At 42.6% G+C, this 27,948-nt stretch overlaps 1 protein-coding gene across 1 annotated transcript; it reads left to right on the forward strand.

Moving 5' to 3' along the window:
• Window positions 1-303: 303 nt before the first annotated feature.
• LOC311111560 (glucose-6-phosphate isomerase-like) lies at window positions 304-26,057 on the forward strand. The gene is made up of 18 exons (XM_084154312.1): window positions 304-471; window positions 2,833-2,923; window positions 3,410-3,478; window positions 3,677-3,796; window positions 4,010-4,093; window positions 4,207-4,353; window positions 4,830-4,901; window positions 6,583-6,627; window positions 6,748-6,801; window positions 15,929-15,989; window positions 16,151-16,194; window positions 16,291-16,443; window positions 16,794-16,923; window positions 19,335-19,411; window positions 24,706-24,834; window positions 25,126-25,201; window positions 25,323-25,389; window positions 25,610-26,057. Exons 1-18 carry the CDS (start codon window positions 353-355, stop codon window positions 25,731-25,733), a joined length of 1,662 nt encoding a protein of 553 aa, XP_084010438.1. The 5' UTR covers window positions 304-352; the 3' UTR covers window positions 25,734-26,057.
• Window positions 26,058-27,948: the final 1,891 nt, after the last annotated feature.

Raw genomic sequence — 27,948 nt, forward strand, 5'->3', positions numbered from 1 at the left:
GTTTATGTAACTTTAGAAGTTGACTTCATCTTATTCAATGTTGTCACTCCATTTTATAATTGACAGTGCTGTTGTTTTTTGTCATGGAATTTGGTAAAACTACTCGATGTCTTGAATTGTACGTTTAGTCGGTTGGTAATGTTATGGACTTAGCTACATAACATTGTCTTGATCGCTGCATTACTGATACAGTATGTGTGGCTGTGCTGCACGTCCCAAGTATCGTGTTATTATAGGAGGGGCAAGTGTAGCGGTTTGGTTTCCCTTCAAAAGCCTCTCCTCTCGTTCCTCACAGTCTCACTCAGCCAGGGTAGTTGAGCTGAAAGGACCGCGTCCAGCACCTCTCGACACCATGGGACTCACACACGACCCAACCTTCCAGAAACTGGAGAAATGGTACCATGAACATGCTCTGCACCTCAACATGAGGAAGATGTTTGAGGAAGACAAGGAGAGATTCCACAAATTCAGGTATCTTTATGGTTGACATTTATTTTGAAAATGTCAGTGTTTATTTGTTGAAGATACACACAGTATCCTTATTCTCAAAAAAAGTATTACATCATCAGTGTAAAATGGGAGTTCAATTAAAATGCTGTCCATCAGAACATGTTGTCTTCACTTCAGGCTATTACCTCTAGACATAGGCTAAAACCACATAATGTGTCATCATGAACAGACGCTATTGGCAATAAAAAACGACTGTACAATTGGAGATCTTTGCTATTGCATCACTGACATAATTCAGTAGTGCCTTTTATCAGAGTAGCCTATGGGCTTCCACACCATAAAACATGCACAGCACTGTCACTGTATGTAGACTTGTGGCTGAACTCTCTTCATGTACTGCTAGGGGGGTGCAGGTTTGTTGCCTGTCTGTATTGCTGTCTGTATTGTAATAACCCTAACCTTCATAAGTGCATTACAAGCACTTCCACACACACAAGCAAACAGTAGAATTGGGATACCCTGCTTTCCTTAGGATTAGAAAGAAGTGGGTTCAAGTTTCGATTGGGCTAACACTCAAATTCACTACAAAATGCTTGTTGGAAGTTTACATACACCTTAGCCTAATACATTTAAACTCAGTTTTTCACAATTCCTGACATTTAATCCTAGTAAACATTCCCTGTCTTTGGTCAGTTAGGATCACCAATTTATTTTAAGAATGTGAAATGTCAGAATAATAGTAGAGAGAATGATTTATTTCAGCTTTTATTTCTTTCATCACATTCCCAGTGGGTCAGAATTTTACATACACTAAATTAGTATTTGGTAGCATTGCCTTTCAATTGTTTAACTTGGGTCAAACGTTTCGGGTAGCCTTCCACAAGCTTCCCACAATAAGTTGGGTGAATTTTGGCCCATTCCTCCTGACAAAGCTGGTGTAACTGAGTCAGGTTTGTAGGCCTCCTTGCTCGCACACGCTTTTTCAGTTCTGCCCACACATTTTCTATAGGATTGAGGTCAGGGCTTTGTGATGGCCACTCCAATACCTTGACTTTGTTGTCCTTAAGCCATTTTGCCACAACTTTGGAAGTATGCTTGGGGTCATTGTCCATTTGGAAGACCCATTTGCGACCAAGCTTTAACTTCCTGACTGATGTCTTGAGATGTTGCTTCAATATATCCACATAATTTTCCTTCCTCATGATGCCATCTATTTTGTGAAGTGCACCAGTCCCTCCTGCAGCAAAGCACCCCCACAGCATGATGCTGCCACCCCCGTGCTTCACGGTTGGGATGGTGTTCTTCGGCTTGCAAGCCCCCCTTTTTCCTCCAAACATAACGATGGTCATTATGGCCAAACAGTTATATTTTTGTTTCATCAGACCAGAGGACATTTCTCCAAAAAGTACGATCTTTGTCCCCATGTGCAGTTGCAAACCATAGTCTGGCTTTTTTATGGCGGTTTTGGAGCAGTGGCTTCTTCCTTGCTGAGCGGCCTTTCAGGTTATGTCGATATAGGACTCGTTTTACTGTGGATATAGATACTTTTGTACCTGTTTCCTCCAGCATTTTCACAAGGTCCTTTGCTGTTGTTCTGGGATTGATTTGCACTTTTCGCACCAAAGTACGTTCATCTCTATGCGTCTCCTTCCTGAGCGGTATGACGGCTGCGTGGTCCCATGGTGTTTATACTTGCGTACTATTGTTTGAATGTGGTACCTTCAGGCATTTGGAAATTGCTCCCAAGGATGAACCAGACTTGTGGAGGTCTACCATTTTTTTCTGAGGTCTTGGCTGATTTCTTTTGATTTTCCCATGATGTCAAGCAAAGAGGCACTGAGTTTAAAGGTAGGCCTTGAAATACATCCACAGGTACACCTCCAATTGACTCAAATGATGTCAATTAGCCTATCAGAAGCTTCTAAAGCCATGACATCATTTTCTGGAATTTTCCAAGCTGTTTAAAGGCACAGTCAACTTAGTGTATGTACAATTCTGACCCACTGGAATTGTGATAGAGTGAATTATAAGTGAAATAATCTGTCTGTAAACAATTGTTGGAAAAATTACTTGTGTCATGCACAAAGTAGATGTCATAACCGACTTGCCAAAACTATAGTTTGTTAACAAGACATTTGTGGAGTGGTTGAAAAACAAGTTTTAATGACTCCAACCTAAGTGTATGTAAACTTCCGACTTCAACTGTAGATTTGTTTCATGGTAAAGGGCTGTTTGATTTTGTAACTTGTGGGCAAAAGGTTATTGAGTCTATTGCCTAAATCCAATCCAGAAACAGACAGAATGACATATAGAGTCCCTAATTTAATAGGATCTCTGTGGAAACAGATCTCTCACCCTGTCAAATGTTCTGTGTCTGTACAGCACAACACTGAAGACTGATCATGGAGACATTCTAATTGATTACTCTAAGAATCTCATCACTGAGGATGTCATGAAGATGTTGGTCGAACTGGTAAATGGCTGTTTATCATAATGATTCAAATGACACAACAATTACAAATAGCCATACTGTAGTTGGCATTTACCTATAGTCATTACACTGTTATGAAATATAAAGAAACATTTAATAGAGCCAGACAAAGTTAGCCTGAGTGCCAGTCATTGTGCTGTCATACCAACTAATTGTCATGCCAAACATTGTCTTGACAATGAGCAATGGAGTAAGCAAGAGCACAAACAGATCTGGGACCAGGCTAAGACAGAGTTGTATTTACCATGCAACTAAGCACCAATGTCCTTAAGCCTAAGTGATACAGTGAGGTTCAAACATTAATAAGCCTGGTGCTAAAAATAAATGACAAAACTTTTATCACACACATCACACTTATGCTTGGATTTTAAAAACGGTCTTCTTCTGCTGTGCGTCCAGTACCCTATCAACCTTTCTGACATGGAACGCCCATTTGCCCACCAATGGATGTATATATTTTTTCTCTAGGGTAAGTCGAGGGGGATTGAGGCCGCCAGGGACAAGATGTTCCATGGGGACAAGATCAACTTCACTGAGGTGCATATCTTAGCTTTAGCCAGAGCATGTTTTATTGTCAATGTAATTATCGTTGTGATAGTGAATGGCCAAATGTAACACACCTGACACCTTCTCAGAAATTGGTTTGAAACAAATCAATGGCACTACATACATTTGCTGTAATTCCCATATCAGTGTGTGTCCTTACTGTATCTTCTCCTCCTCCTGTGTGGTTAGGGCCGTGCCGTGCTCCACGTGGCTCTGAGGAACCGCTCCAACCATCCCATCATGGTTGATGGACATGATGTGATGCCTGAGGTCAACAAAGTCCTGGAGAAGATGAAGGGCTTCTGCCACGTGAGTGGGAGCTGACTCAAGGGTCTCAATTTCGTAGCAACCCCCCAAACCGCGTAGTGAGACCGTTTGTATTTCCAGTTTGAATAGTTACAGTACCGTTTATACATAGAATTGCTAGCTATCTCCCTATGGTAGTCAAGGCATACCAAATTAAATTTGACTGAATTGTGTAGCCACTTTTTTCAATGGTCTACTCGTTTGTGTCTGGTGTAGAAAGTTCGCAGTGGCGAGTGGAAGGGCTGGACTGGAAAGTCCATCACAGACGTTGTCAATGTCGGCATTGGTGGATCTGACCTAGTAAGTACAGTTCTCAACCATATAATTTGTTAAAGTGTCAATATGATGTTTCACTATTAGGTGTAAAAGCTACCTCTGCCATCATTGTGTATTTGTTGTCTCTTCTTTGCCAGGGTCCTCTAATGGTGACTGAGGCTCTGAAGAACTACTCCAAGGGAGGTCCCCGTGTGCATTTTGTCTCCAACATTGACGGCACACACATCGCCAAAACACTGGCTGAGCTCAATGCTGAAACCACCCTCTTCATCGTGGCCTCCAAGGTGCCTGCTTTTGGTTGTCTTTACCATACCAGTGCATTCACTGGTTTTATTGTTTTCTCTGAACACTTGAGAGAGAGATATCCGTCTGCAAAATTGGCATAGAAAATGTGCAAGAAAGACACATTGACAAGAGCAAAGAAACTGTGCAGCTGATAATATATGGAAAAATCATAAAGTTCCACTCGGCTTTAGCAGCAACAGTTGTTTGATATAATGGAAGTTTCCATTGAAACAAAGGGATCAGGTGGTGCTGCAGGGCTGCATGCCATGTCGTGCCTTCTCACCTACGCCTCTGTAGAGTTACAGCCAAAGTTATGTCTGAATGGCTCTCCTACTGTCACCCAGCCTTGAGACTGGGTGGAGAGAGCAGTATGAACTGCTAGGGATTTAGTACTGTACACAGTAGCCTAAACACACATTAGAAATGCAATGTATTTTGTGTTACTGTAGTGATCTAATTGTCTGTCCCTTTTCAGACTTTCACCACCCAAGAGACCATCACCAACGCAGAGTCTGCCAAAGAATGGTTCATTGAGCACGCTAAAGATGTGGGTAGCCTTTTCACCTTTAGAAACATACAGTGGGGAGAACAAGTATTTGATACACTGCTGATTTTGCAGGTTTTCCTACTTACAAAGCATGTAGAGGTCTGTAATTTTTTATCATAGGTACACGTCAACTGTGAGAGACGGAATCTAAAACAAAAATCCAGAAAATCACATTAATTAATTAAGTAATTAATTTGCATTTTATTGCATGACATAAGTATTTGATCACCTACCAACCAGTAAGAATTCCGGCTCTCACAGACCTGTTAGTTTTTCTTTAAGAAGCCCTCCTGTTCTCCACTCATTACCTGTATTAACTGCACCTGTTTGAACTTGTTACCTGTATAAAAGACACCTGTCCACACACTCAATCAAACAGACTCCAACCTCTCCACAATGGCCAAGACCAGAAAGCTGTGTAATTGTAGACCTGCACAAGGCAGGGATGGGCTACAGGACAATAGGCAAGCAGCTTGGTGAGAAGGCAACAACTGTTGGCGCAATTATTAGAAAATGGAAGAAGTTCAAGATGACGGTCAATCACCCTTGGTCTGGGGCTCCATACAAGATCTCACCTCGTGGGGCATCAATGATCATGAGGAAGGTGAGGGATCAGCCCAGAACTAAACGGCAGGACCTGGTCAATGACCTGAAGAGAGCTGGGACCACAGTCTCAAAGAAAACCATTAGTAACACACTACGCCGTCATGGATTAAAATCCTGGTCCCCCTGCTCAAGCCAGCGCATGTCCAGGCCCGTCTGAAGTTTGCAATGACCATCTGGATGATCCAGAGGAGGAATGGGAGAAGGTCATTTGGTCTGATGAGACAAAAATATAGCTTTTTGGTCTAAACTCCACTCGCCGTGTTTGGAGGAAGAAGAAGGATGAGTACAACCCCAAGAACACCATCCCAACCGTGAAGCATGGAGGTGGAAACATCATTCTTTGGGGATGCTTTTCTGCAAAGGGGACAGGACTACTGCACCGTATTGAGGGGAGGATGGATGGGGCCATGTATCGCGAGATCTTGGCCAACAACCTCCTTCCCTCAGTAAGAGCATTGAAGATGGGTCGTGGCTGGGTCTTCCAGCATGACAACGACCCGAAACACACAGCCAGGGCAACTAAGGAGTGGCTCCGTAAGAAGCATCTCAAGGTCCTAGAGTGGCCTAGCCAGTCTCCAGACCTGAACCCAATAGAAAATCTTTGGAGGGAGCTGAAAGTCCGTATTGCCCAGCAACAGCCCCGAAACCTGAAGGATCTGGAGAAGGTCTGTATGGAGGAGTGGGCCAAAATCCCTGCTGCAGTGTGTGCAAACCTGGTCAAGACCTACAGGAAATGTATGATCTCTGTAATTGCAAACAAAGGTTTCTGTACCAAATATTAAGTTCTGCTTTTCTGATGTATCAAATACTTATGTCATGCAATAAAATGGAAATGAATTACTTAAAAATCATACAATGTGATTTTCTGGATTTTTGTTTTAGATTCCGTCTCTCACAATTGAAGTGTACCTATGATAAAAATGACAGACCTCTACATGCTTTGTAAGTAGGAAAACCTGCAAAATCGGCAGTGTATCAAATACTTGTTCTCCCCACTGTACAAGGAAAGGCGATTGAATTTTATTACTGAAGAGGAATGCAAAGTATATTAGATTAAACATTGTCTTCTTTACAGAAATCTGCTGTTGCCAAGCACTTCGTGGCGCTCTCCACTGCCGGCGTAAGTTCTTATCTTTGCAACACACCATCATAAATGCAGTGATATGCTCTGCATGTGTTGCTTTAAAATAAAATAAAATAACATTATAATTCTGTTCTTTCTATCTCCTCTCTTCTGCAGCCCTTAGTGAAGGACTTTGGCATTGATCCTGACAACATGTTTGGCTTCTGGGATGTGAGTGCATGTTATCTGATGATGCAGAATGTCGTGTGTGCAGTGCATTGGGGGCAGCACAGTGCTCTTCCTGCAGTCACAGGCTTTTGACGGGGGGGACTTAGGCAACAGCTATAAATAGCGTAGACTTCTGACCTGTGAAGTAGGTGCCTGGGCACACAGGCTGGCAGCTGTGGGGTAATCAGAAGCCGCCCTCTCCAGCTCTGCCCTCAAAGATTATTATATGATTGGTAGCGACCTTCTCCCTTGGAGAGGTTACTGTAAAGGCTGGGTCGCATGAAAGGTCAGAAAGCTACATTTAGTTACATTGTTGGTATTTAAAGGGTAACGGCTCTAACAGGCCGTGCCCTTTCACGTCGGAGCAAAGATGGCTGCTTGCACTCAGAAGTAATATGTATAAAAGGTAGTGGTGTGTATTCATGCATGCCAAGGGAAGACAGGCTTCCCCAAAAACCTTACCAAGAAAAAATAATAATTTGCAAGAGGCTGAATGTATCTTACCGGAGAACGCATCCGAGCAAACAAAACAACGCCCCTCTGTCTCAGTATGTGTAGCGTATCTATCTGATGCTGTCTGGTCAGAAAGAGTATGACATTGTTGCCGCCCGTAGAATTGAATGCAAGGGAAGCCAGCAAGCATTTGGCCTCCCTTGATAAAAATAATAATAATAGCCAATCAACTTTGAGCTAAACTGAGTGAGCTCAGCTGTGAATGCTCCTGGCGCACCAAATAAAGTGTCAAAGGAAGCCAGTTTGGATTTGGCTTCAGACCAATCACATCATAAGCCAAACATCATTATTGACAGAAAGAAATTTGAATTGTGGCATCTCGTTGTGATGTTGTCCTCTGGTGGCTAACTAGCTCGCTAAAATCCTCTCTTTCCTAAATTAGCCATCGATGGAGATAGGGATTTAGACTTATGGTTTTACTTAATTCTCCGTACTGGCCAATTATTATAATGCCATGTCACGACTGTCTGTGAGATGCGGTAAACGAAGTCAGGCGCAGGACACAGAACTCTCGGATACGTACTTTTAATACGAAAAGGATCCAAAAGGACACAGAAAATAACTCCACGCAGGGAGGAAATAACCCGCTCACAAAATAGACAACCGTGAAGGGGAAAACAATCACACACAAAGTACAGATGAGAGACAGGGGTAATTATAAGGGAAACAATTAACATAATGACGAACAGGTGTAAACAATACAGACAAAACTAAACAGAATCCGTGACACGCCAATTCTGACCCGACCATAAATTCATACATTGTGCCCCTGGCCTGAGAGGATGAAAGATCAACATGTAGCTAGATGTAGTATGGTAATGTTAACTAGCTGGCCTGGCGTATCGTTGCCCATGAAAGGAAGTTAGGCTAGTGAGCAAGCATTTTAGCCAGGTAGCCTAGGACAACAAAAAATAAAGGTGTGTACTGTATGACAGAGTCATAGACCGTTTAGGCAACATGAAAGAGAGGAGGATGGCATTGGTGTTTCTCTACAAGTAGGGTGAGTCAACATGTTTTTTATACTTGCACGCACACACACACACACACACACACACACACACACACACATACACACAGAAATCAGTACCATAGACAGCCACATCATATTTAGGTTACATTGATTGGACTAAATAGTTTTTGGTATTTTTTAGTTGTCACCGTATTAGACGAAGCATAGGTGATTAGATGATGTTGAAATGGTGCTGGAATAGTGGAGGCAGCTCCTGTTATCTTTGCAACTTGTGGTAACTCTCTGTTTTCTAAATCAATAGTTGTTTAGTAGTCCGAAAATCTCAGAAACATTACCTTGCTCGACCATGCTGTAGGTCATGTAACTGTTTGTTACATGCAATATGTTTTGTGGACTTCACCGGACAGATGTTGCTCTCTGGTTTTGTAATGAAACAAATGTGTGGTTGAATCTATTCTGCCACTGTGTCTTCTCATTGTCTCGGCCTTAGGCCTATATACTGTATCACGGTGTCCAGGCATATGAATCAAATCAAATTTTATTGGTCACATACACATATTTACAGTGGCTTGCGAAAGTATTTAACCCCCTTGGCATTTTTCCTATTTTGTTGCCTTACAACCTGGAATTAAAATTGATTTTTTGGGGGTTTGTATCATTTCATTTACACAACATGCCTACCACTTTGAAGATGCAAAATATTTTTTATTGTGAAACAAACAAGAAATAAGACAAAAAAACGGAAAACTTGAGCGTGCATAACTAAAAATGGATTTTTATTTGGATTTCATGTGATGGACATACACAAAATAGTCCAAATTGGTGAAGTGAAATGAAAAAAATTACTTGTTTCAAAAGATTCAACAAAATAAATAACAGAAAAGTGGTGCGTGCATATGTATTCACCCCCTTTGCTATGAAGCCCCTAAATAAGATCTGGTGCAACCAATTACCTTCAGAAGTCATATAATTAGTTAAATAAAGTCCACCCAAAGTCAATACTTTGTAGAGCCACCTTTTGCAGCAATTACAGCTGCATGTCTCTTGGGGTATGTCTCTATAAGCTTGGCACATCTAACCACTGGGATTATTTCCCATTCTTCAAGGCAAAACTGCTCCAGCTCCTTCAAGTTGGATGGGTTCCACTGGTGTACAGCAATCTTTAAGTCATACCACAGATTCTCAATTGGATTGAGGTCTGGGCTTTGACAAGGCCATTCCAAGACCTTTAAATGTTTCCCCACTCGAGTGTTGCTTTAGCTGTATCCTTAGGGTCATAGTCCTGCTGGAAGGTGAACCTCCGTCCCAGTCTAAAATCTCTGGAAGACTGAAACAGGTTTCCCTCAAGAATTTCCATGTATTTAGCGCCATCCATCATTCCTTCAATTCTGACCAGTTTCCCAGTTCCTGCCGATGAAAAACATCCCACAGCATGATGCTGCCACCACCATGCTTCACTGTGGGGATGGTGTTCTCGGGGTGATGAGAGGTGTTTGGTTTGCGCCAGACATAGCGTTTTCCTTGATGGCCAAAAAGCTCAATTTTAGTCTCATCTGACCAGAGTACCTTCTTCCATATGTTTGGGGAGTCTTCCACATGCTTTTTGGCGAACACAAAACGTGTTTGCTTAATTTTTTCTTTAAGCAATGTTTTTTTTCTGGCCACTCTTCCGTAAAACCCAGCTCCGTGGAGTGTACGGCTTAAAGTGGTCCTATGGACAGACACTCCAATCTCCGCTGTGGAGCTTTGCAGCTCCTTCATGGTTATCTTTGGTCTCTTTGTTGCCTCTCTGATTAATGCCCTCCTTGCCTGGGCCGTGAGTTTTGGTGGGCGGCCCTGTTGGCAGGTTTGTTGTGGTGCCATATTCATTCAATTTTTTAATAATGGATTTAATGGTGCTCTGTGGGATGTTCAAAGTTTCGGATATTTTTTTAGAACCCAACCTTGATCTGTACTTCTCCACAACTTTGTCCCTGACCTGTTTGGAGAGCTCCTTGGTCTTCATGGTGCCGCTTGCTTGGTGGTGTCCCTTGCTTAGTGGTGTTGCAGACTCTGGGGCCTTTCAGAACAGGTGTATATATACTGAGATCATGTGACAGATCATGTGACACTTAGATTGCACAAAGGTGGACTTTATTTAACTAATTATATGACTTCTGAAGGTAATTGGTTGCACCAGATCTTATTTAGGGGCTTCATAGCAAAGGGGGTGAATACATATGCACGCACCACTTTTCTGTTATTTATTTTGTTGAATCTTTTGAAACAAGTAATTTTTTTCATTTCACTTCACCAATTTGGACTATTTTGTGTATGTCCATCACATGAAATCCAAATAAAAATCCATTTAAATTAAAGGTTGTAATGCAACAAAATAGGAAAAACGCCAAGGGGGATGAATATTTTTGCAAGGCACTGTAGCAGATGTTATTGCGGGTGTAGCGAAATGCTGCGCCAACAGTGCAGTAGTATCTAACAATTCACAACAATACACACAAATCTAAAAGTAAAAGAATGGAATTAAGAAATATGTAAATATTAGGACGAGCAATGTCGGAGTGGCATTGACTAAAATACAGTAGAATAGAATACAGTATATACATATGAGATGAGTAAAGCAGTATGTAAACATTATTAAAGTGACTAGTGTTCCATTATTCAAGTGGCCAGTGATTCTATGTATATCTATATACTCCTGAGTGGCGCAGTGGTCTAAGGCACTGCATCGCAGTGCTAACTGTGCCACTAGAGATCCTGGTTCGAATCCAGGCTCTGTTGCAGCCGGCCGCGACCGGGAGACTCATGGGCGGCGCACAATTGGCCCAGCGTCGTCCAGGGTAGGGGAGGGAATGGCCGGCAGGGATGTAGCTCAGTTGATAGAGCATGGCGTTTGCAATGCCAGGGTTGTGGGTTCGATTCCCACAAGTCTGATGGCCTTGATATAGAAGCTGTGTTTCAGTCTCTCGGTCCCAGCTTTGATGCACCTGTACTGACCTCGCCTTCTGTATGATAGTGGGGTGAACAGGCCATGGCTCGGGTGGTTGATGATCTTTTTGGCCTTCCTGTGACATCGGGTGCTGTAGGTGTCCTGGAGGGCAGGCAGTGTGCCCCCGTTGGGCAGACTGCACCACCCTCTGGAGAGCCCTGTGGTTGCGGGCGGTGCAGTTGCCGTACCAGGCGGTGATACAGCCCGACAGGATGCTCTCAATTGTGCATCTGTAAAAGTTTGTGAGGGTCTTAGGGGCCAAGCCGAATTTCTTCAGCCTCCTGAGGTTGAAGAGGCGCTGTTGCGCCTTCTTCACCACACTGTCTGTGTGGGTGGACCATTTCAGATTGTCAGTAATGTGTACGCAGAGTAACTTGAAGCTTTTTACCTTCTCCACTGCGGTCCCGTCGATGTGGATAGGGGCGTGCTCCTTCTGCTGTTTCCTAAAGTCCACGATCAGCTCCTTCATTTGTTGACATTGAGGGAGAGGTTATTTGCCTGGCACCACTCCGCCAGGGCCCTCACCTCCTCCCTGTAGGCTGTCTTATCATTGTTGGTAATCAGGCCTACTACTGTTGTGTCGTCTGCAAACTTGATGATTTGAGTTGGAGGCGTGCGTGGCCACGCAGTCATGGGTGAACAGGGAGTACAGGAGGGGGCTGAGCACGCACCCTTGTGGGGCCCCTGTGTTGAGGATCAGCGAAGTGGAGGTGTTGTTTCCTACCTTCACCACCTGGGGGCGGCCCATCAGGAAGTCCAGGATCCAGTTGCACAGGGCGGAGTTCAGACCCAGGGCCCCAAGCTTAATGATGAGCTTGGAGGGTACTATGGTGTAGAAGGCTGAGCTATAGTCAATGAACAGCATTCTTACAAAGGTATTCCTCTTGTCTAGATGGGATAGGGTAGTGTGCAGTGCGATGGCGATTGCATCGTCTGTGGATCTATTGGGGCGGTGCGCAAATTGAAGTGGGTCTAGGGTGTCAGGTAAGGTAGAGGTGATATGATCCATAACTAGCCTCTCAAAGCACTTCATGATGACAGAAGTGAGTGCTACGGGGGCGATAGTCATTTAGTTCAGTTACCTTTGCTTTCTTGGGTACAGGAACAATGGTGGACATTTTGAAGCAAGTGGGGACAGCAGACTGGGATAGTGAGAGATTGAATATGTCCGTAAACACTCCTGCCAGCTGGTCTGCACATGCTCTAAGGACGCGGCTTGGGATGCCGTCTGGGCTGAGGGTTAACACGCTTAAATGTCTTACTCACGTCGGCCACAGAGAAGGAGAGCCCACAGTCCACAGGAGTGGGCCATGTCGGTAGCACTGTGTTATCCTCAAAGCGGGCGAAGAAGGCGTCGGTGTCCACGACGTGGCTGGCTTTCCCTTTGTAATCTGTAGACCCTGTCACATATGTCGCGTGTCTGAGCCATTGAATTGCGACTCCACTTTGTCTCTGTACTGACGTTTTGCCTGTTTGATTGCCTTACGGAGGGAATAACTACACTGTTTGTATTCAACCATATTCCCAGTCACCTTGCCATGGTTAAATGCGGTGGTTCGCGCTTTAAAGTTAGTGTGAATACTGCCATCTATCCACAGTTTCTGATTTGGGTAGGTTTTAATAGTCACAGTGGGAAAACAACATCCCCTATACACTTCCTGATGAACTCAGTCACCGTGTCTGAGAGTAACCGGTGTGAAATGGCTAGCTAGTTAGCGGTGCACACTAATAGCGTTTCAATCGGTGACGTCACTCGCTCTGAGACCTTGAAGTAGTTGTTTCCCTTGCTCTGCAAGGGCCGCGGCTTTTGTGGAGCGACGGGTAACGGTGCTTCGAGGGTGACTGTTGTCGATGTGTGCAGAGGGTCCCTGGTTCAAGCCCAGGTAGGGGCGAGGAGAGGGACGGAAGCAACACTGTTACATTGATGCTGTTGACCCGGATCACTGGTTGCTGCGGAAAAAGAGGAGGTCAAAAGGGGGGTGAGCAGGGGCGGTGTGTTCATTAGGGCGATATGGGCGACGCACTGCCAAACGGGAAAAGCAAGGGATTTTTTTTCTAATCAATTATATCACGGCAACAGTAGTTATCAGTGTTCTAATCTAGATGTCTGATCTGCCACTAAATGTCCAATCAGGCTAAAGTCGTGCTTCAAATGGCCCCGCCCGTTTTGGGGCGATTTCAGTCAGGTTGAAAATCGCCCAGAAGTCTCTCATAGCCTCTCATGTAAAATCTTTTTTTTTCAAATATCAGAGCTTTCAATACAATCTCTATGGGTTTCTGAGGGCTTGCACTTACGCGCTTTCGTCATACGTAACATAACCATGAACGTAACTAAGAAAAGAGCGGGTAGCAGCGTCAATCAATTCACGTACTACTATCAAGATGGCTATAGCGTTCAGTGCAACTCGATTGTCTCTTTGAAAGAAGTTCACATCAAAGACCATTCAAAACGAGCTACTGGAGTGTATGCTAGCGGTCATGAGGGAACATATTGTGGAGGAGGTGAAGTCAGCGAACTTCGTAGCTATCCAAGCTGACGAGACCACGGACGTTTCTACACATACACAGCTGGTGCTGAGGTACATAGATAGCAACCACAGAGTGCAGGAGCGCTTTTTTGAGTTCCTTCCCATCTCGGAATCAACCTCAGTCTCAATCGCCAGTGTGCTTTTGGAGAGACTGAAACTGAGAGTCAAACTCATTGCGCAAGCTTACGATGGAGCCAGTGTGATGAGGGGAGAGAAGGCTGGTGTGCAGCAAAAGGTACGTGAGCATTTCAAGAATGCCCATTACGTGCATTGCTATGTGCATCAGCTGAATTTTATGCCTGATTTCAATGAGAAAGTCATTGACCGCTTTGCTGCATTGAAAGAGAGAAGAGAACAGTTTCAGTACAAGTAATGTAGCCTCTCTCTCTCTTTGTCCCTCCCTGTCTGTCTCTTTAACACACACACGCCCAAATCAGTTCACAGTTGATGTTGTTTAAAATAGTTATTTTTCATTTAAAAAAAAGTAAAACTTTTTTTTTACAAATCTATACAATTGGCCAGAATATGGTTGTTCATATTTACAAATCTATACAATTGGCCAGAATATGGTTGTTCATTTTTACAAAGCCATACAGATAGCTGTGTTTACCTTTTCTAGAAATTATTTTCAAATTCTGTTTTCAGGCAAAATGTCTATCACTGTTCATTTTCACAAATCTATACAAGAGGGCAGAATATGGAAGTGTATAAACATTTCCTATTACCAATAACTTGCATCAATGTTTTCAGTAGCCTCTATCAAAAGCTCCTGCTTGCTTGTTGTGAATTATGCTCAGGTGCACATATTTCCAATTCAACCATGAGGCCTTTTTGAAGCAAGTAATGTGTATATCAGTATTGACTTATATGCTGCCCCTGTCTTCATGTTGTTGCTGGACATATCTTTTTTAAAATGTGTGTAGGTCACCTAAATCATCAGAAAAATTGCCCCCCCTGAGAATTTTTTCAGGAGCCGCCACTGGGGGTGAGTGTAACCGGTGTGAAATGGCTAGCTAGTTAGCGGTGCGCACTAATAGCGTTTCAATCGGTGACGTCACTCGCTCTGAGACCTTGAAGTAGTTGTTTCCCTTGCTCTGCAAGGGCCGCGGCTTTTGTGGAGCGACGGGTAACGGTGCTTCGAGGGTGACTGTTGTCGATGTGTGCAGAGGATCCCTGGTTCAAGCCCAGGTAGGGGCGAGGAGAGGGACGTTACACGTGTATACGTCAATGTTATTCTCAGAGGCTACCCGGAACATATCCCAGTCCGCGTGATCAAAACAATCTTGAAGCATGGATTCCGATTGGTCAGACCAGCGTTGAATATACCTTAGAATGGGTACTTCCTGTTTGAGTTTCTTCCTATAGGAAGGGAGGAGCAAAATGGAGTCATGATCTGATTTGCCGAAGGGAGGGCGGGGGAGGTCCTTGTAGGCATCCCGGAAGGAGGAGTAGCAGCGTTCGAGTGTTTTACCAGAGCGAGTAATGTGTTGATAGAACTTCGGTAGCATTAACAGATTATAGAGCAAACAACGCAATTATCACAACACATAGGTTGTAATATGGCTTTTTTTCTGGGTTGGCTTCCCCGGTGATTTTACCCAAGCACCACTGCTGATAAAAGGTGGCATTCACATTGAAAATAATTATGAGAAGTGAGAATATTTAGAAGTTGGACTGCCTTTTCATATATAGGCCTACCTGGCTATTTATGACTTATTACACACTGTGTTTATTATATTATTACCCAAATGAGGTGCTGTGTAATATGGGGGATTCATTCTCTGCAGTGGGCTGAAATGTGTCACCACAGATAGATAAGGGTTAATGGTAAGGACATTGAAGACAATGGTATGGAGTTTTTAGAGGCAGGGGGCCTCTTTCTGGGGCAAGCTGTAGGACCGTGAGTTTGGGCACAGTTCCCTGTCTCTGTGTCACATTCAATTACGTAAGCTTCAGAGTGCTCTGAGGTTTCTGAATCTTCTCAGGACATCCCCAGACACCAATTATTATAAAATACATAGACCAGAATGCACAGCACTGAAATAGTAAAGTGATTTGAGTAATTATGATTAAGCTCATGAAATGTTTGTTGAAATCGCGCAAGTTTTTAACCAGATTGTTGTTGTTTTTTAGTGGGTTGGTGGACGTTATTCCTTGTGGTCTTGCATTGGATTGTCCATTGCTCTGCACATCGGTATGTACATTATGTTATAGGTTTATTCTCCCAGTTTAGATATTCTAATGCTTTGATCAGCTTCCTGTACTCCAGCTGAGTAGAATAACCTTTGTAATCAGTTGTTAAAAGGAGATATTTGAAGTATAACTTAAAGCCTCTGGTCTTTTCTTTCTCCCCAGGCTATGACAACTTTGAGAAGCTTCTTGAAGGGGCTCACTGGATGGTAAGTACAGCCACTTCTTCTCACTGTCCAAAGACTTGGAAACTTTTCTATTGGTCAGATGAATACGTGTGAGTTGACCGCCTCTTGTTCCTGTAGGACAACCATTTCAAAACAGCCCCTGTGGAGAAGAACGCTCCCATGCTCCTGGCTATGCTGGGTGTCTGGTACATCAACTTCTTCCAGGCCGAGACCCACGCCATGCTGCCTTATGACCAGTACATGCACCGCTTCGCTGCCTACTTCCAGCAGGTCTGTCAGTGACTACCCGGGTTAAGAGCCTTTACCAGGGTTAAGAGTCACTACCACGGTTAAGACATAACTGAGTGTAACATAAGTAAACAGCCAAAGCAAAACACACTGAGGAATGTGTTCAATCTACTTTGGCAAATTACTATAAATACTATAAAAACCTATACACCCACTCCTTGCCCTGAAGGTAGGCTGTGGTCGTATATTGTCAGGCTTGTATTGATCAAATGGAAATGTGTTTTACTGTGCATACTAAGTCAAGGTTAGAAAGCCTGATGATAATGTTGTTTTAGTATGAGTTTAAATTTAACTGAAACCGAACACTGAAGATGTTAAATTAATGTCTATAGGGTGACATGGAGTCCAATGGAAAGTACATCACTATTCATGGCAAACGTGTCAACTACCATACCGGCCCCATTGTATGGGGAGAGCCTGGCACCAACGGACAGCACGCCTTCTACCAGCTCATTCACCAAGGTACTGCCTCCTTAAAGTAACTGTCCAGTTAAAATCTGACATTTGAAAGTTAATATTCTCTTAACTCATACCCAGATAATTTTGTTGACTGGTCCTAAACTTGTATTTGTGGCCAAAACATACATTTTAGAAGAAAAACACCCCCACCTCAAACAGCCCGTTTAAAAAATGCTTGCTATTTCCTCATAGAGCATGATGTCATGTTGGCTCATTGGCTGAGCTGGCCAATCAGCGGTCTACTCGCATTCATATTTTTGACCGGTATTCGCCCACACCATTCTGTAGTTGGGGTACGCCCACACCATTGCGACACAGAAAAGCTTTTTAACTTACGCAATTACCATTTTTTTTAAGGAAAACTATTGAACTCATATTGTCACTAATTATAGGTCATATTTCATATAATTCTGGAAACAATGGACAGTTACATTAAGTCTAAGGAAAAACATTAACCCCTTTCTTGTCTTGGACTAACTAAGTTTGGAGTAATGAGTTTATAGGGCCATAAACTCTTCAACATATTGATTAATGTTCAGCTGAAATGGATGAGTATGTACAGTTGAAGTCGGAAGTTTACATACACTTAGGTTGGAGTCATTAAAACTCGTTTTTCAACCACTCCACAAATTTCTTGTTAACAAACTATAGTTTTGGCAAGTCGGTTAGGACATCTACTTTGTGCATGACACAAGTAATTTTTCCAACAATTGTTTACAGACAGATTATTTCACTTATAATTCACTGTATCACAATTCCAGTGGGTCAGAAGTTTACATACACTAAGTTGACTGTGCCTTTAAACAGCTTGGAAAATTCCAGAAAATGATGTCATGGCTTTAGAAGCTTCTGATAGGCTAATTGACATCATTTGAGTCAATTAGAGGTGTACCTGTGGATGTATTTCAAGGCCTACCTTCAAACTCAGTGCCTCTTTGCTTGACATCATGGGAAAATCAAAAGAAATCAGCCAAGACCTCAGAAAAAAAATGGTAGACCACAAGTCTGGTTCATCCTTGGGAGCAATTTCCAAATGCCTGAAGGTAACACGTTCAAACAATAATACGCAAGTATAAACACCATGGGACCACGCAGCCGTCATACCGCTCAGGAAGGAGACGCGTTCTGTCTCCTAGAGATGAACGTACTTTGGTGCGAAAAGTGCAAATCAATCCCAGAACAACAGCAAAGGACCTTGTGAAGATGCTGGAGGAAACAGGTACAAAAGTATCTATATCCACAGTAAAACGAGTCCTATATTTGACATTTAAGTCATTTAGCAGATGCTCTTATCCAGAGCGACTTACAAATTGGTGCATTCAACTTAGGATAACCAGTGGGACAACCATATCTTGATCACAGTAAGTACACTTCTTCAAACAAGCAGCTGTGAGCAAAGTCAGTGCAATCAGGGACAACTACATCTCGATCACTATATCGGCATAAACTGAAAGGCCGCTCAGCAAGGAAGAAGCTACTGCTCTAAAACCGCCATAAAAAAGCCAGACTACGGTTTGCAACTGCACATGGGGACAAAGATCATACTTTTGGAGAAATGTCCTCTGGTCTGATGAAACAAAAATAGAACTGTTTGGCCATAATGACCATCGTTATGTTTGGAGGAAAAAGGGGGTAGCTTGCAAGCCGAAGAACACCATCCCAACCGTGAAGCACGGGGGTGGCAGCATCATGCTGTGGGGGTGCTTTGCTGCAGGAGGGACTGGTGCACTTCACAAAATAGATGGCATCATGTTGAAGGAAAATGATGTGGATATATTGAAGCAACATCTCAAGACATCAGTCAGGAAGTTAAAGCTTGGTCCCAAATGGGTCTTCCAAATGGACAATGACCCCAAGCATACTTCCAAAGTTGTGGCAAAATGGCTTAAGGACAACAAAGTCAAGGTATTGGAGTGGCCATCACAAAGCCCTGAACTCAATCCTATAGAAAATTTGTGGGCAGAACTGAAAAAGCGTGTGCGAGCAAGGAGGCCTTCAAACCTGACTCAGTTACACCAGCTTTGTCAGGAGGAATGGGCCAAAATTCACCCAACTTATTGTGGGAAGCTTGTGGAAGGCTACCCGAAACGTTTGACCCAAGTTAAACAATTTAAAGGCAATGCTACCAAATACTAATTGAGTGTATGTAAACTTCTAACCCACTGGGAATGTGATGAAAGAAATAAAAGCTGAAATAAATCATTCTTGCTACTATTATTCTGACATTTCACATCCTTAAAATAAAGTGGTGATCCTAACTGACCTAAAACAGGGAATTTTTACTAGGGTTAAATGTCAGGAATTGTGAAAAACTGAGTTTAAATGTATTTGGCTAAGGTGTATGTAAACTTCCGACTTCAACTGTATGTAATGGAAGAGTAATATGTTATATGTGACTGCTCTGTCCTCCACAGGAACTCGCATGGTCCCCGCTGACTTCCTCATCCCTGCCCAGACACAACACCCCATCAGGGAAAGTAAGCACCATAAGGTAAGCTACCCCTACAGGACACATCTTCCAGCACTACCAACCCCCTGGGCACAAACTGGTTGAATCAACATTGTTTCAATGTAATTTGTCAACGTATTGTGACGTGTAATCTACATGTAAAGTACATTGGATTTGGAAAAAAGTCATCAACTATTGTTTTGAGAGTGAAATTTCAAACACAGGATTATGTCATCATGGTAACCACATTTCAACATAGACAAACCTTGTCTAAAATAGGTTGTACCTTTAAAATAACGTCAGATCTTTAACGTTATATCCACTATCAGAAGAAAAAAACAATAGGCTGGGCAGCACCTCCTACTGGAGAATGTATCTATCTACAGCTACCCTTTGGTCTCCCATCCAGGGTTTTAACTAAGCCCAGCACTGCTTAGCTATTACATTTGTTACTGACGATTACCAATGTGATATTGTGAGAATGATTGTTGAGAGCTCTCCACTTAAAAACTAATTAGATTCACTCTTGCTATCGAAGTCATTCCAAAGGGTAGGTTTAACAGAGCAAATTAAATGTGACCGTACTTTATCACTCATATCATCAATGATGCTATTTAGGCCTATATAGCATTTGCAAAGTCATCAACAGCTGTTGTTTCAATTCAACCCAGAATTCAACTAACAATAGACAATACAATAGACCTTGGGTTTCAAGCTCTGGTTGATTTAAAATGTAATGATGATTAGTGATATTGAATTGTCTTTGGTTGTCAACGCTTCCAACATTTGAAGGAGATGTATCTTCTGCTTGGATACAGTGGGGGAAAAAAGTATTTAGTCAGCCACCAATTGTGCAAGTTCTCCCACTTAAAAAGATGAGAGAGGCCTGTAATTTTCATCATAGGTACACGTCAACTATGACAGACAAATCGAGAATAAAAAATCCAGAAAATCACATTGTAGGATTTTTAATGAATTTATTTGCAAATTATGGTGGAAAATAAGTATTTGGTCACCTACAAACAAGCAAGATTTCTGGCTCTCACAGACCTGTAACTTCTTCTTTAAGAGGCTCCTCTGTCCTCCACTTGTTACCTGTATTAATGGCACCTGTTTGAACTTGTTATCAGTATAAAAGACACCTGTCCACAACCTCAAACAGTCACACTCCAAACTCCACTATGGCCAAGACCAAAGAGCTGTCAAAGGACACCAGAAACAAAATTGTAGACCTGCACCAGGCTGGGAAGACTGAATCTGCAATAGGTAAGCAGCTTGGTTTGAAGAAATCAACTGTGGGAGCAAATATTAGGAAATGGAAGACATACAAGACCACTGATAATCTCCCTCGATCTGGGGCTCCACGCAAGATCTCACCCCGTGGGGTCAAAATGATCACAAGAACGGTGAGCAAAAATCCCAGAACCACACGGGGGGACCTTGTGAATGACCTGCAGAGAGCTGGGACCAAAGTAACAAAGCCTACCATCAGTAACACACTACGCCGCCAGGGACTCAAATCCTGCAGTGCCAGACGTGTCCCCCTGCTTAAGCCAGTACATGTCCAGGCCCGTCTGAAGTTTGCTAGAGTGCATTTGGATGATCCAGAAGAGGATTGGGAGAATGTCATATGGTCAGATGAAACCAAAATAGAACTTTTTGGTAAAAACTCAACTCGTCGTGTTTGGAGGACAAAGAATGCTGAGTTGCATCCAAAGAACACCATACCTACTGTGAAGCATGGGGGTGGAAACATCATGCTTTGGGGCTGTTTTTCTGCAAAGGGACCAGGACGACTGATCCGTGTAAAGGAAAGAATGAATGGGGCCATGTATCGTGAGATTTTGAGTGAAAACCTCCTTCCATCAGCAAGGGCATTGAAGATGAAACGTGGCTGGGTCTTTCAGCATGATAATGATCCCAAACACACCGCCCGGGCAACGAAGGAGTGGCTTCGTAAGAAGCATTTCAAGGTCCTGGAGTGGCCTAGCCAGTCTCCAGATCTCAACCCCATAGAAAATCTTTGGAGGGAGTTGAAAGTCCGTGTTGCCCAGCGACAGCACCAAAACATCACTGCTCTAGAGGAGATCTGCATGGAGGAATGGGCCAAAATACCAGCAACAGTGTGTGAAAACCTTGTGAAGACTTACAGAAAACGTTTGACCTGTGTCATTGCCAACAAAGGGTATATAACAAAGTATTGAGAAACTTTTGTTATTGACCAAATACTTATTTTCCACCATAATTTGCAAATAAATTCATAAAAATCCTACAATGTGATTTTCTGGAATTTCTTTTCTCATTTTGTCTGTCATAGTTTACGTGTACCTATGATGGAAATTACAGGCCTCTCTCATCTTTTAAGTGGGAGAACTTGCACAATTGGTGGCTGACTAAATATTTTTTTTCCCCACTGTAGTTCCATCTGTGCAATTGACTTAGTCTGGCTTGTATACAAATGAATAATTGATATGTTGGATTCACGTCTCCATCTCAACCAAAAATCTAAGTTAAAGAATAGGACTAAATCAAATCAAACTTTATTTAAAGTGCATTTAAAGTTTGAATTTCTTTTATTTAGTTCTATTAATTAATTTAGATTTTTGGTTGAGATGGAGATGTAATCCAGCATATCAATTATTAATTTGTAGATAAACTAGAATTAAAGCCAGACTAAGTCAGTGGCACAGATGGAACTATCCAAGCTGAAGATAAATCTCCTTGACAACCAAACACAATTCTATATCACTTTTGACATACAATAAATACAGTAGCCTATTATTAACTTTTCAACAAGTTAACAAATTATATGTTGGATTCACATCTCCAGCTCAGCCAAAAGTTAAAGAATGGGATTAAGCCAATGGCTCAGATGGAACTATCCAAGCAGTAGATACAGTGGGGGAAAAAAGTATTTAGTCAGCCACCAATTGTGCAAGTTCTCCCACTTAAAAAGATGAGAGAGGCCTGTAATTTTCATCATAGGTACAAGTCAACTAGGACAGACAAAATGAGGAAAAAAAATCCAGAAAATCACATTGTAGGATTTTTTTATGAATTTATTTGCAAATTATGGTGGAAAATAAGTATTTGGTCAATAACAAAAGTTTCTCAATACTTTGTTATATACCCTTTGTTGGCAATGACACAGGTCAAACGTTTTCTGTAAGTCTTCACAAGGTTGTCACACACTGTTGCTGGTATTTTGGCCCATTCCTCCATGCAGATCTCCTCTAGAGCAGTGATGTTTTGGGGCTGTCGCTGGGCAACACAGACTTTCAACTCCCTCCAAAGATTTTCTATGGGGTTGAGATCTGGAGACTGGCTAGGCCACTCCAGGACCTTGAAATGCTTCGTACGAAGCCACTCCTTCGTTGCCCGGGTGGTGTGTTTGGGATCATTGTCATGCTGAAAGACCCAGCCACGTTTCATCTTCAATGCCCTTGCTGACGGAAGGAGGTTTTCACTCAAAATCTCACGATACATGGCCCCATTCATTCTTTCCTTTACACGGATCAGTCGTCCTCGTCCCTTTGCAGAAAAACAGCCCCAAAGCATGATGTTTCCACCCCCATGCTTCACAGTAGGTATGGTGTTCTTTGGATGCAACTCAGCATTCTTTGTCCTCCAAACACGACGAGTTGAGTTTTTACCAAAAAGTTATATTTTGGTTTCATATGACATTCTCCCAATCCTCTTCTGGATCATCCAAATGCACTCTAGCAAACTTCAGACGGGCCTGGACATGTACTGGCTTAAGCAGGGGGACACGTCTGGCACTGCAGGATTTGAGTCCCTGGCGGCGTAGTGTGTTACTGATGGTAGGCTTTGTTACTTTGGTCCCAGCTCTCTGCAGGTCATTCACTAGGTCCCCCCGTGTGGTTCTGGGATTTTTGCTCACCGTTCTTGTGATCATTTTGACCCCACAGGGTGAGATCTTGCGTGGAGCCCCAGATCGAGGGAGATTATCAGTGGTCTTGTATGTCTTCCATTTCCTAATAATTGCTCCCACAGTTGATTTCTTCAAACCAAGCTGCTGACCTATTGCAGATTCAGTCTTCCCAGCCTGGTGCAGGTCTACAATTTTGTTTCTGGTGTCCTTTGACAGCTCTTTGGTCTTGGCCATAGTGGAGTTTGGAGTGTGACTGTTTGAGGTTGTGAACAGGTGTCTTTTATACTGATAACAAGTTCAAACAGGTGCCATTAATACAGGTAACAAGTGGAGGACAGAGGAGCCTCTTAAAGAAGAAGTTACAGGTCTGTGAGAGCCAGAAATCTTGCTTGTTTGTAGGTGACCAAATACTTATTTTCCACCATAATTTGCAAATAAATTCATAAAAAATCCTACAATGTGATTTTCTGGATTTTTTTTTCTCAATTTGTCTGTCATAGTTGACGTGTACCTATGATGAAAATTACAGGCCTCTCTCATCTTTTTAAGTGGGAGAACTTGCACAATTGGTGGCTGACTAAATACTTTTTTTCCCCACTGTACATCTCCTTTAAATATTGATATTTGGTTGCATTGTCAACCAAGCACAATTCAATATTACTTTTGTATTATAGTAAATAGCCTAAAGTTAAGGCTTTCTTACAAACTAATGTAACATTCAACCTTAAAATGAGTAACACATCTATGGCCACATTATGAGGTTACTGTAACTATACATTTCTTCTTACTGTACAGTATGTAATCATATAAAGCATGCATGTTGCTGTAATAATCTGTATAGAATCTCAAACGACATTGATCACTTGCACCATGTACTTTTAATATAGTCTCAACTTCAATCCAGGCCATTTGGTTCTGCTATTAGATGAAACCCAGTGCTAACACATTAATCTGTTGTATAAATAAACAATATATCTGTCATTGTATTCCCATTTGAACTTTGCTCTGCTTTTAAATGGTTCAAGCAATGATAGACATTTGGGTGACAACGAAACCAAAAATCAGACATTGTTTTTCCTTTGGAATTTGGTTGTGCTTTTATATAGATGGTTGAAAGCATAGTGATAACACTTTGGAAATTCCACAAACTTCTGGCTGTTTTTTTTAGTGGGTGAGTATAGGTTATAATCTAATTGATCAACATGTCAACCAAATATTACCCAATTATCCACACTGAAATGACGTGGTGTATGTGGGAATGATCTGGGAGTAAATAACTTCACATTCAGTGACAGAGCTAATCATTCAGTTATTCAAGTGATGCCTACTTTTACTGTCTATCTGACAAAAGAGCCTATGCATTGTTTCATGCTGTGTGATACCAGGGATAATGCACAGGGGTAATGGGATAATGCCTTACCTGTTGTATCCTCTGTGTCTGTAGATCCTGATGGCCAACTTCCTGGCCCAGACTGAGGCTCTGATGAAAGGAAAGACCACAGAGGAGGCTAAGAAGGAACTGGAGGCCGGCGGCCTGACAGGAGAGGCCCTGGAAACCATTCTGCCACACAAAGTGAGTGGGAGCAGATCACTCATGGCGCAAGTCCACTGCAGCCCCGGTCCGGCCTAAGACTTTCTATGGGCTTAAACTCTGGTGTTATACTAGGGAGATTGTGTGTCCATTGCTAGGGCAGACACTGTCACTCCTATAGGGACGTGCGTCCTCCTAGTGGACAAAATAAGTTTTGCATCAGGATGGAAGAAGCTTCAAATGGGGTGCAACACTGTATAATTACTAGTATGTAATAACTGTCTTACAACAGGTTGTGTGATTATAAAATATTTCCTCTTGTTCTGATGTCAGGTATTCCAAGGAAACAAGCCAACTAACTCTATTGTCTTCAAGAAGCTGAACCCATTCACACTGGGAGCACTTATTGGTAAGAGCTGAATATGGGCCTGTGAACCAACAACCAATGATATCTGAAATATTTATCATAATAATGTATTTACTTGTTATGCTCCCAGTAACAATGTCTGGTGTTGTTGTTTGTTTTACAGCCATGTATGAACACAAGATCTTTGTCCAGGGTGTTATGTGGGAGATCAACAGTTTTGACCAGTGGGGGTAAGTGTGACTATTTGAAACCAAGCTCCTCGATAATGTGTAATCTAAGACAGATTACAGACAGAGCCTATGTCCTATGAAATTGTACCAAACAATGTTTAATTGACATTCTATTCTGTCCACTCTGGTGAGTTTTCTGGTGACATTCTATTCTATTCTGTCCACTATTCTCCCTCCCTCCCTCCCTCCCTCCCTCCCTCCCTCCCTCCCTCCATAACAGAGTTGAGCTCGGTAAGGCTCTGTGTAAGAAGATCGAGCCTGAGCTGCATGGCTCCAACGAGGTCCACTCTCACGACTCCTCCACCAACGGGCTCATTAACTTTATCAAGAAGAACCACGCCTAACCTGCCCACCACCATCATCCATCCTGTCCTGTCCCCCTGCTGATGGGGGTGTCTGGGCTGTAGTGAAGATAGACTCGCTGAAGCATCTGTCACCTCCACACAGAGGAGCAGAAGCACTTTCTATGTCTGTAATCATCTGTCTGTGTCCTGTATGTTTGTTGTGCCATCGGACTGTATTTTACGTACCGTTGTATGTTGATGAGTTTACCACTGTAAAGGGGAACGCTACTGTAGAGTAAGCCTGTGGAGGGGTGTGTAAACTATATCCCAGACTATCCCACTCCATTGATGGGGAGTGTGGCTTTTAATAAACATCTTTACACCAAGCTATTGTCTGTGTCGTTAGTTGATTCTAGCCTGCATTCTGAACAGAAGTTTGCAGTTGCAGACAACCCTAGAGGATAATGATGCAATCATGTATGAATAATTGAAACAACTTTCAATTATAGAATGTGTCATTCACACTCTCAATAAATCCAATGAGTTTTACTTATGGGGGAATGTAAGTGTTCCTTTATGTCCAAACCATCACTAGATGGCATTAGAGGACCCCAGATTTGGTCCAGCGTAAACCAAAACAGCCTCAGAGCAAATCACTGTTGTGTTTATTCTCTGGAACACAGGGGCAGAGGTCAGCCTATCTCCTCTATTTTCCATCCCCAGACACAGACTGTTAAGTAGCATACATACACAGAGAAAAACAAACAGCAGGCAGAAATATATCTGGAAAACATCATGTGATGTGCAGGCCCTCAATGTGAGACAGTTTAATCATCATTAAGCTCTATGATGTGCAGCTAAAACTCCATTAAACAAAATACTCTGTGAAAACAATGTCTCATTATACTTTCTGCTTGTACATTACAGATTACTTTGCTGTGCAATGCTTTTCCATGATACTGTATGCACGAATATGTCTCCTCATAAGACCAGCAAGTACATTACCATGATGTTGTACGCAAGAATACACTGAGTGTACAAAACATTAAGAACACCTTCCTAATATTGAGTTGCACCCCCTTTTGCCCTCAGAACAGCCTCAATTCGTCGGGCATGGACTCTACAAGGTGTCGAAAGCGTTCCACAGGGATGCTGGCCCATGTTGACTCCAATGCTTCCCACAGTTGTGTCAAGTTGGCTGGATGTCCTTTGGGTGGTGGACCATTCTTGATACACACGGGAAACTGTTGAGCGTGAAAAACCCAGCAGCGTTGCAGTTCTTAACACACTCAAACCGGTGCGCCTGGGACCTACTACCATACCCTGTTCAAAGGCACTTAAATATTTTATCTTGCCAATTCACCCTCTGAATGGCACACATACACAGTCCATGTCTCATTTGTCTCAAGGCTTAAAAATCCATCTTTAACCTGTCTCCTCCCCTTCATCTACACTGATTGAAGTGGAAGGTGACATCAATAAGGGATCATAGCTTTCACCTGGATTCACCTGGTCAGTCTATGTCAAGCATGGAAAGAGCAGGTGTTCCTAATGCTTTATACTCTCAGTGTATGTCTCATCATAAGACCAGCAAGTACATTACAGATAACTTTGCTGCGCACATGCTTTTCCCATAATACTGTATGCAAGAATATGTGATGTTTGTTTCCACCAACCTAAAGTACTATTTGTCTCTGTACCAAACTGCTCCTGGTTATAATTTACGGAGTGCCTAAGAGCACAAAGAGAAAAACCCAGGGACCCAAGACACAGTGATGGGCTAAGCAATCCTGTTGCTTGGCAACAACTCTATACTTCAATCATAAGTTAGCCTGAGTTATTTCAGGCTCAGTGGCACAGAATATAACAAGTGTGTTTTGATATCATTCTGGAGTGAGAGAGAGAGAAAAAATTGAAAAAAACGTTTTTGATTTATATTTGCATCTGCTTGGTCAGGGAGAAAATAATTGGAGGAAGTAGTCTTCCGAGTAGCCTACAAACCCGTTCTAGGACCCATGCACTTTTCAAGTTACATTCAGGAATGCAGCTCAAATTGCTCCATTGAAACCATGAATTTTGAACATGAATACGACTGCCAGTTCAGAGCATGTTCCTGAGCTGTTTCAAGAACAATGCCTACTGCATTCCCTCACATTCCCCTGCATGCTTTATTGGTTGACCTGTCAGTCATTCTCACTGAGGCCTGTTTAAGAGCTGACCCTTGATCAGGATCTCAACCTCCCCAACACCTCGGTCGCCAAGGCAACGCCACCCC

Source organism: Coregonus lavaretus, assembly GCF_964263955.1.
Source record: "Coregonus lavaretus genome assembly, chromosome: 37".
NCBI lineage: Eukaryota > Metazoa > Chordata > Actinopteri > Salmoniformes > Salmonidae > Coregonus > Coregonus lavaretus.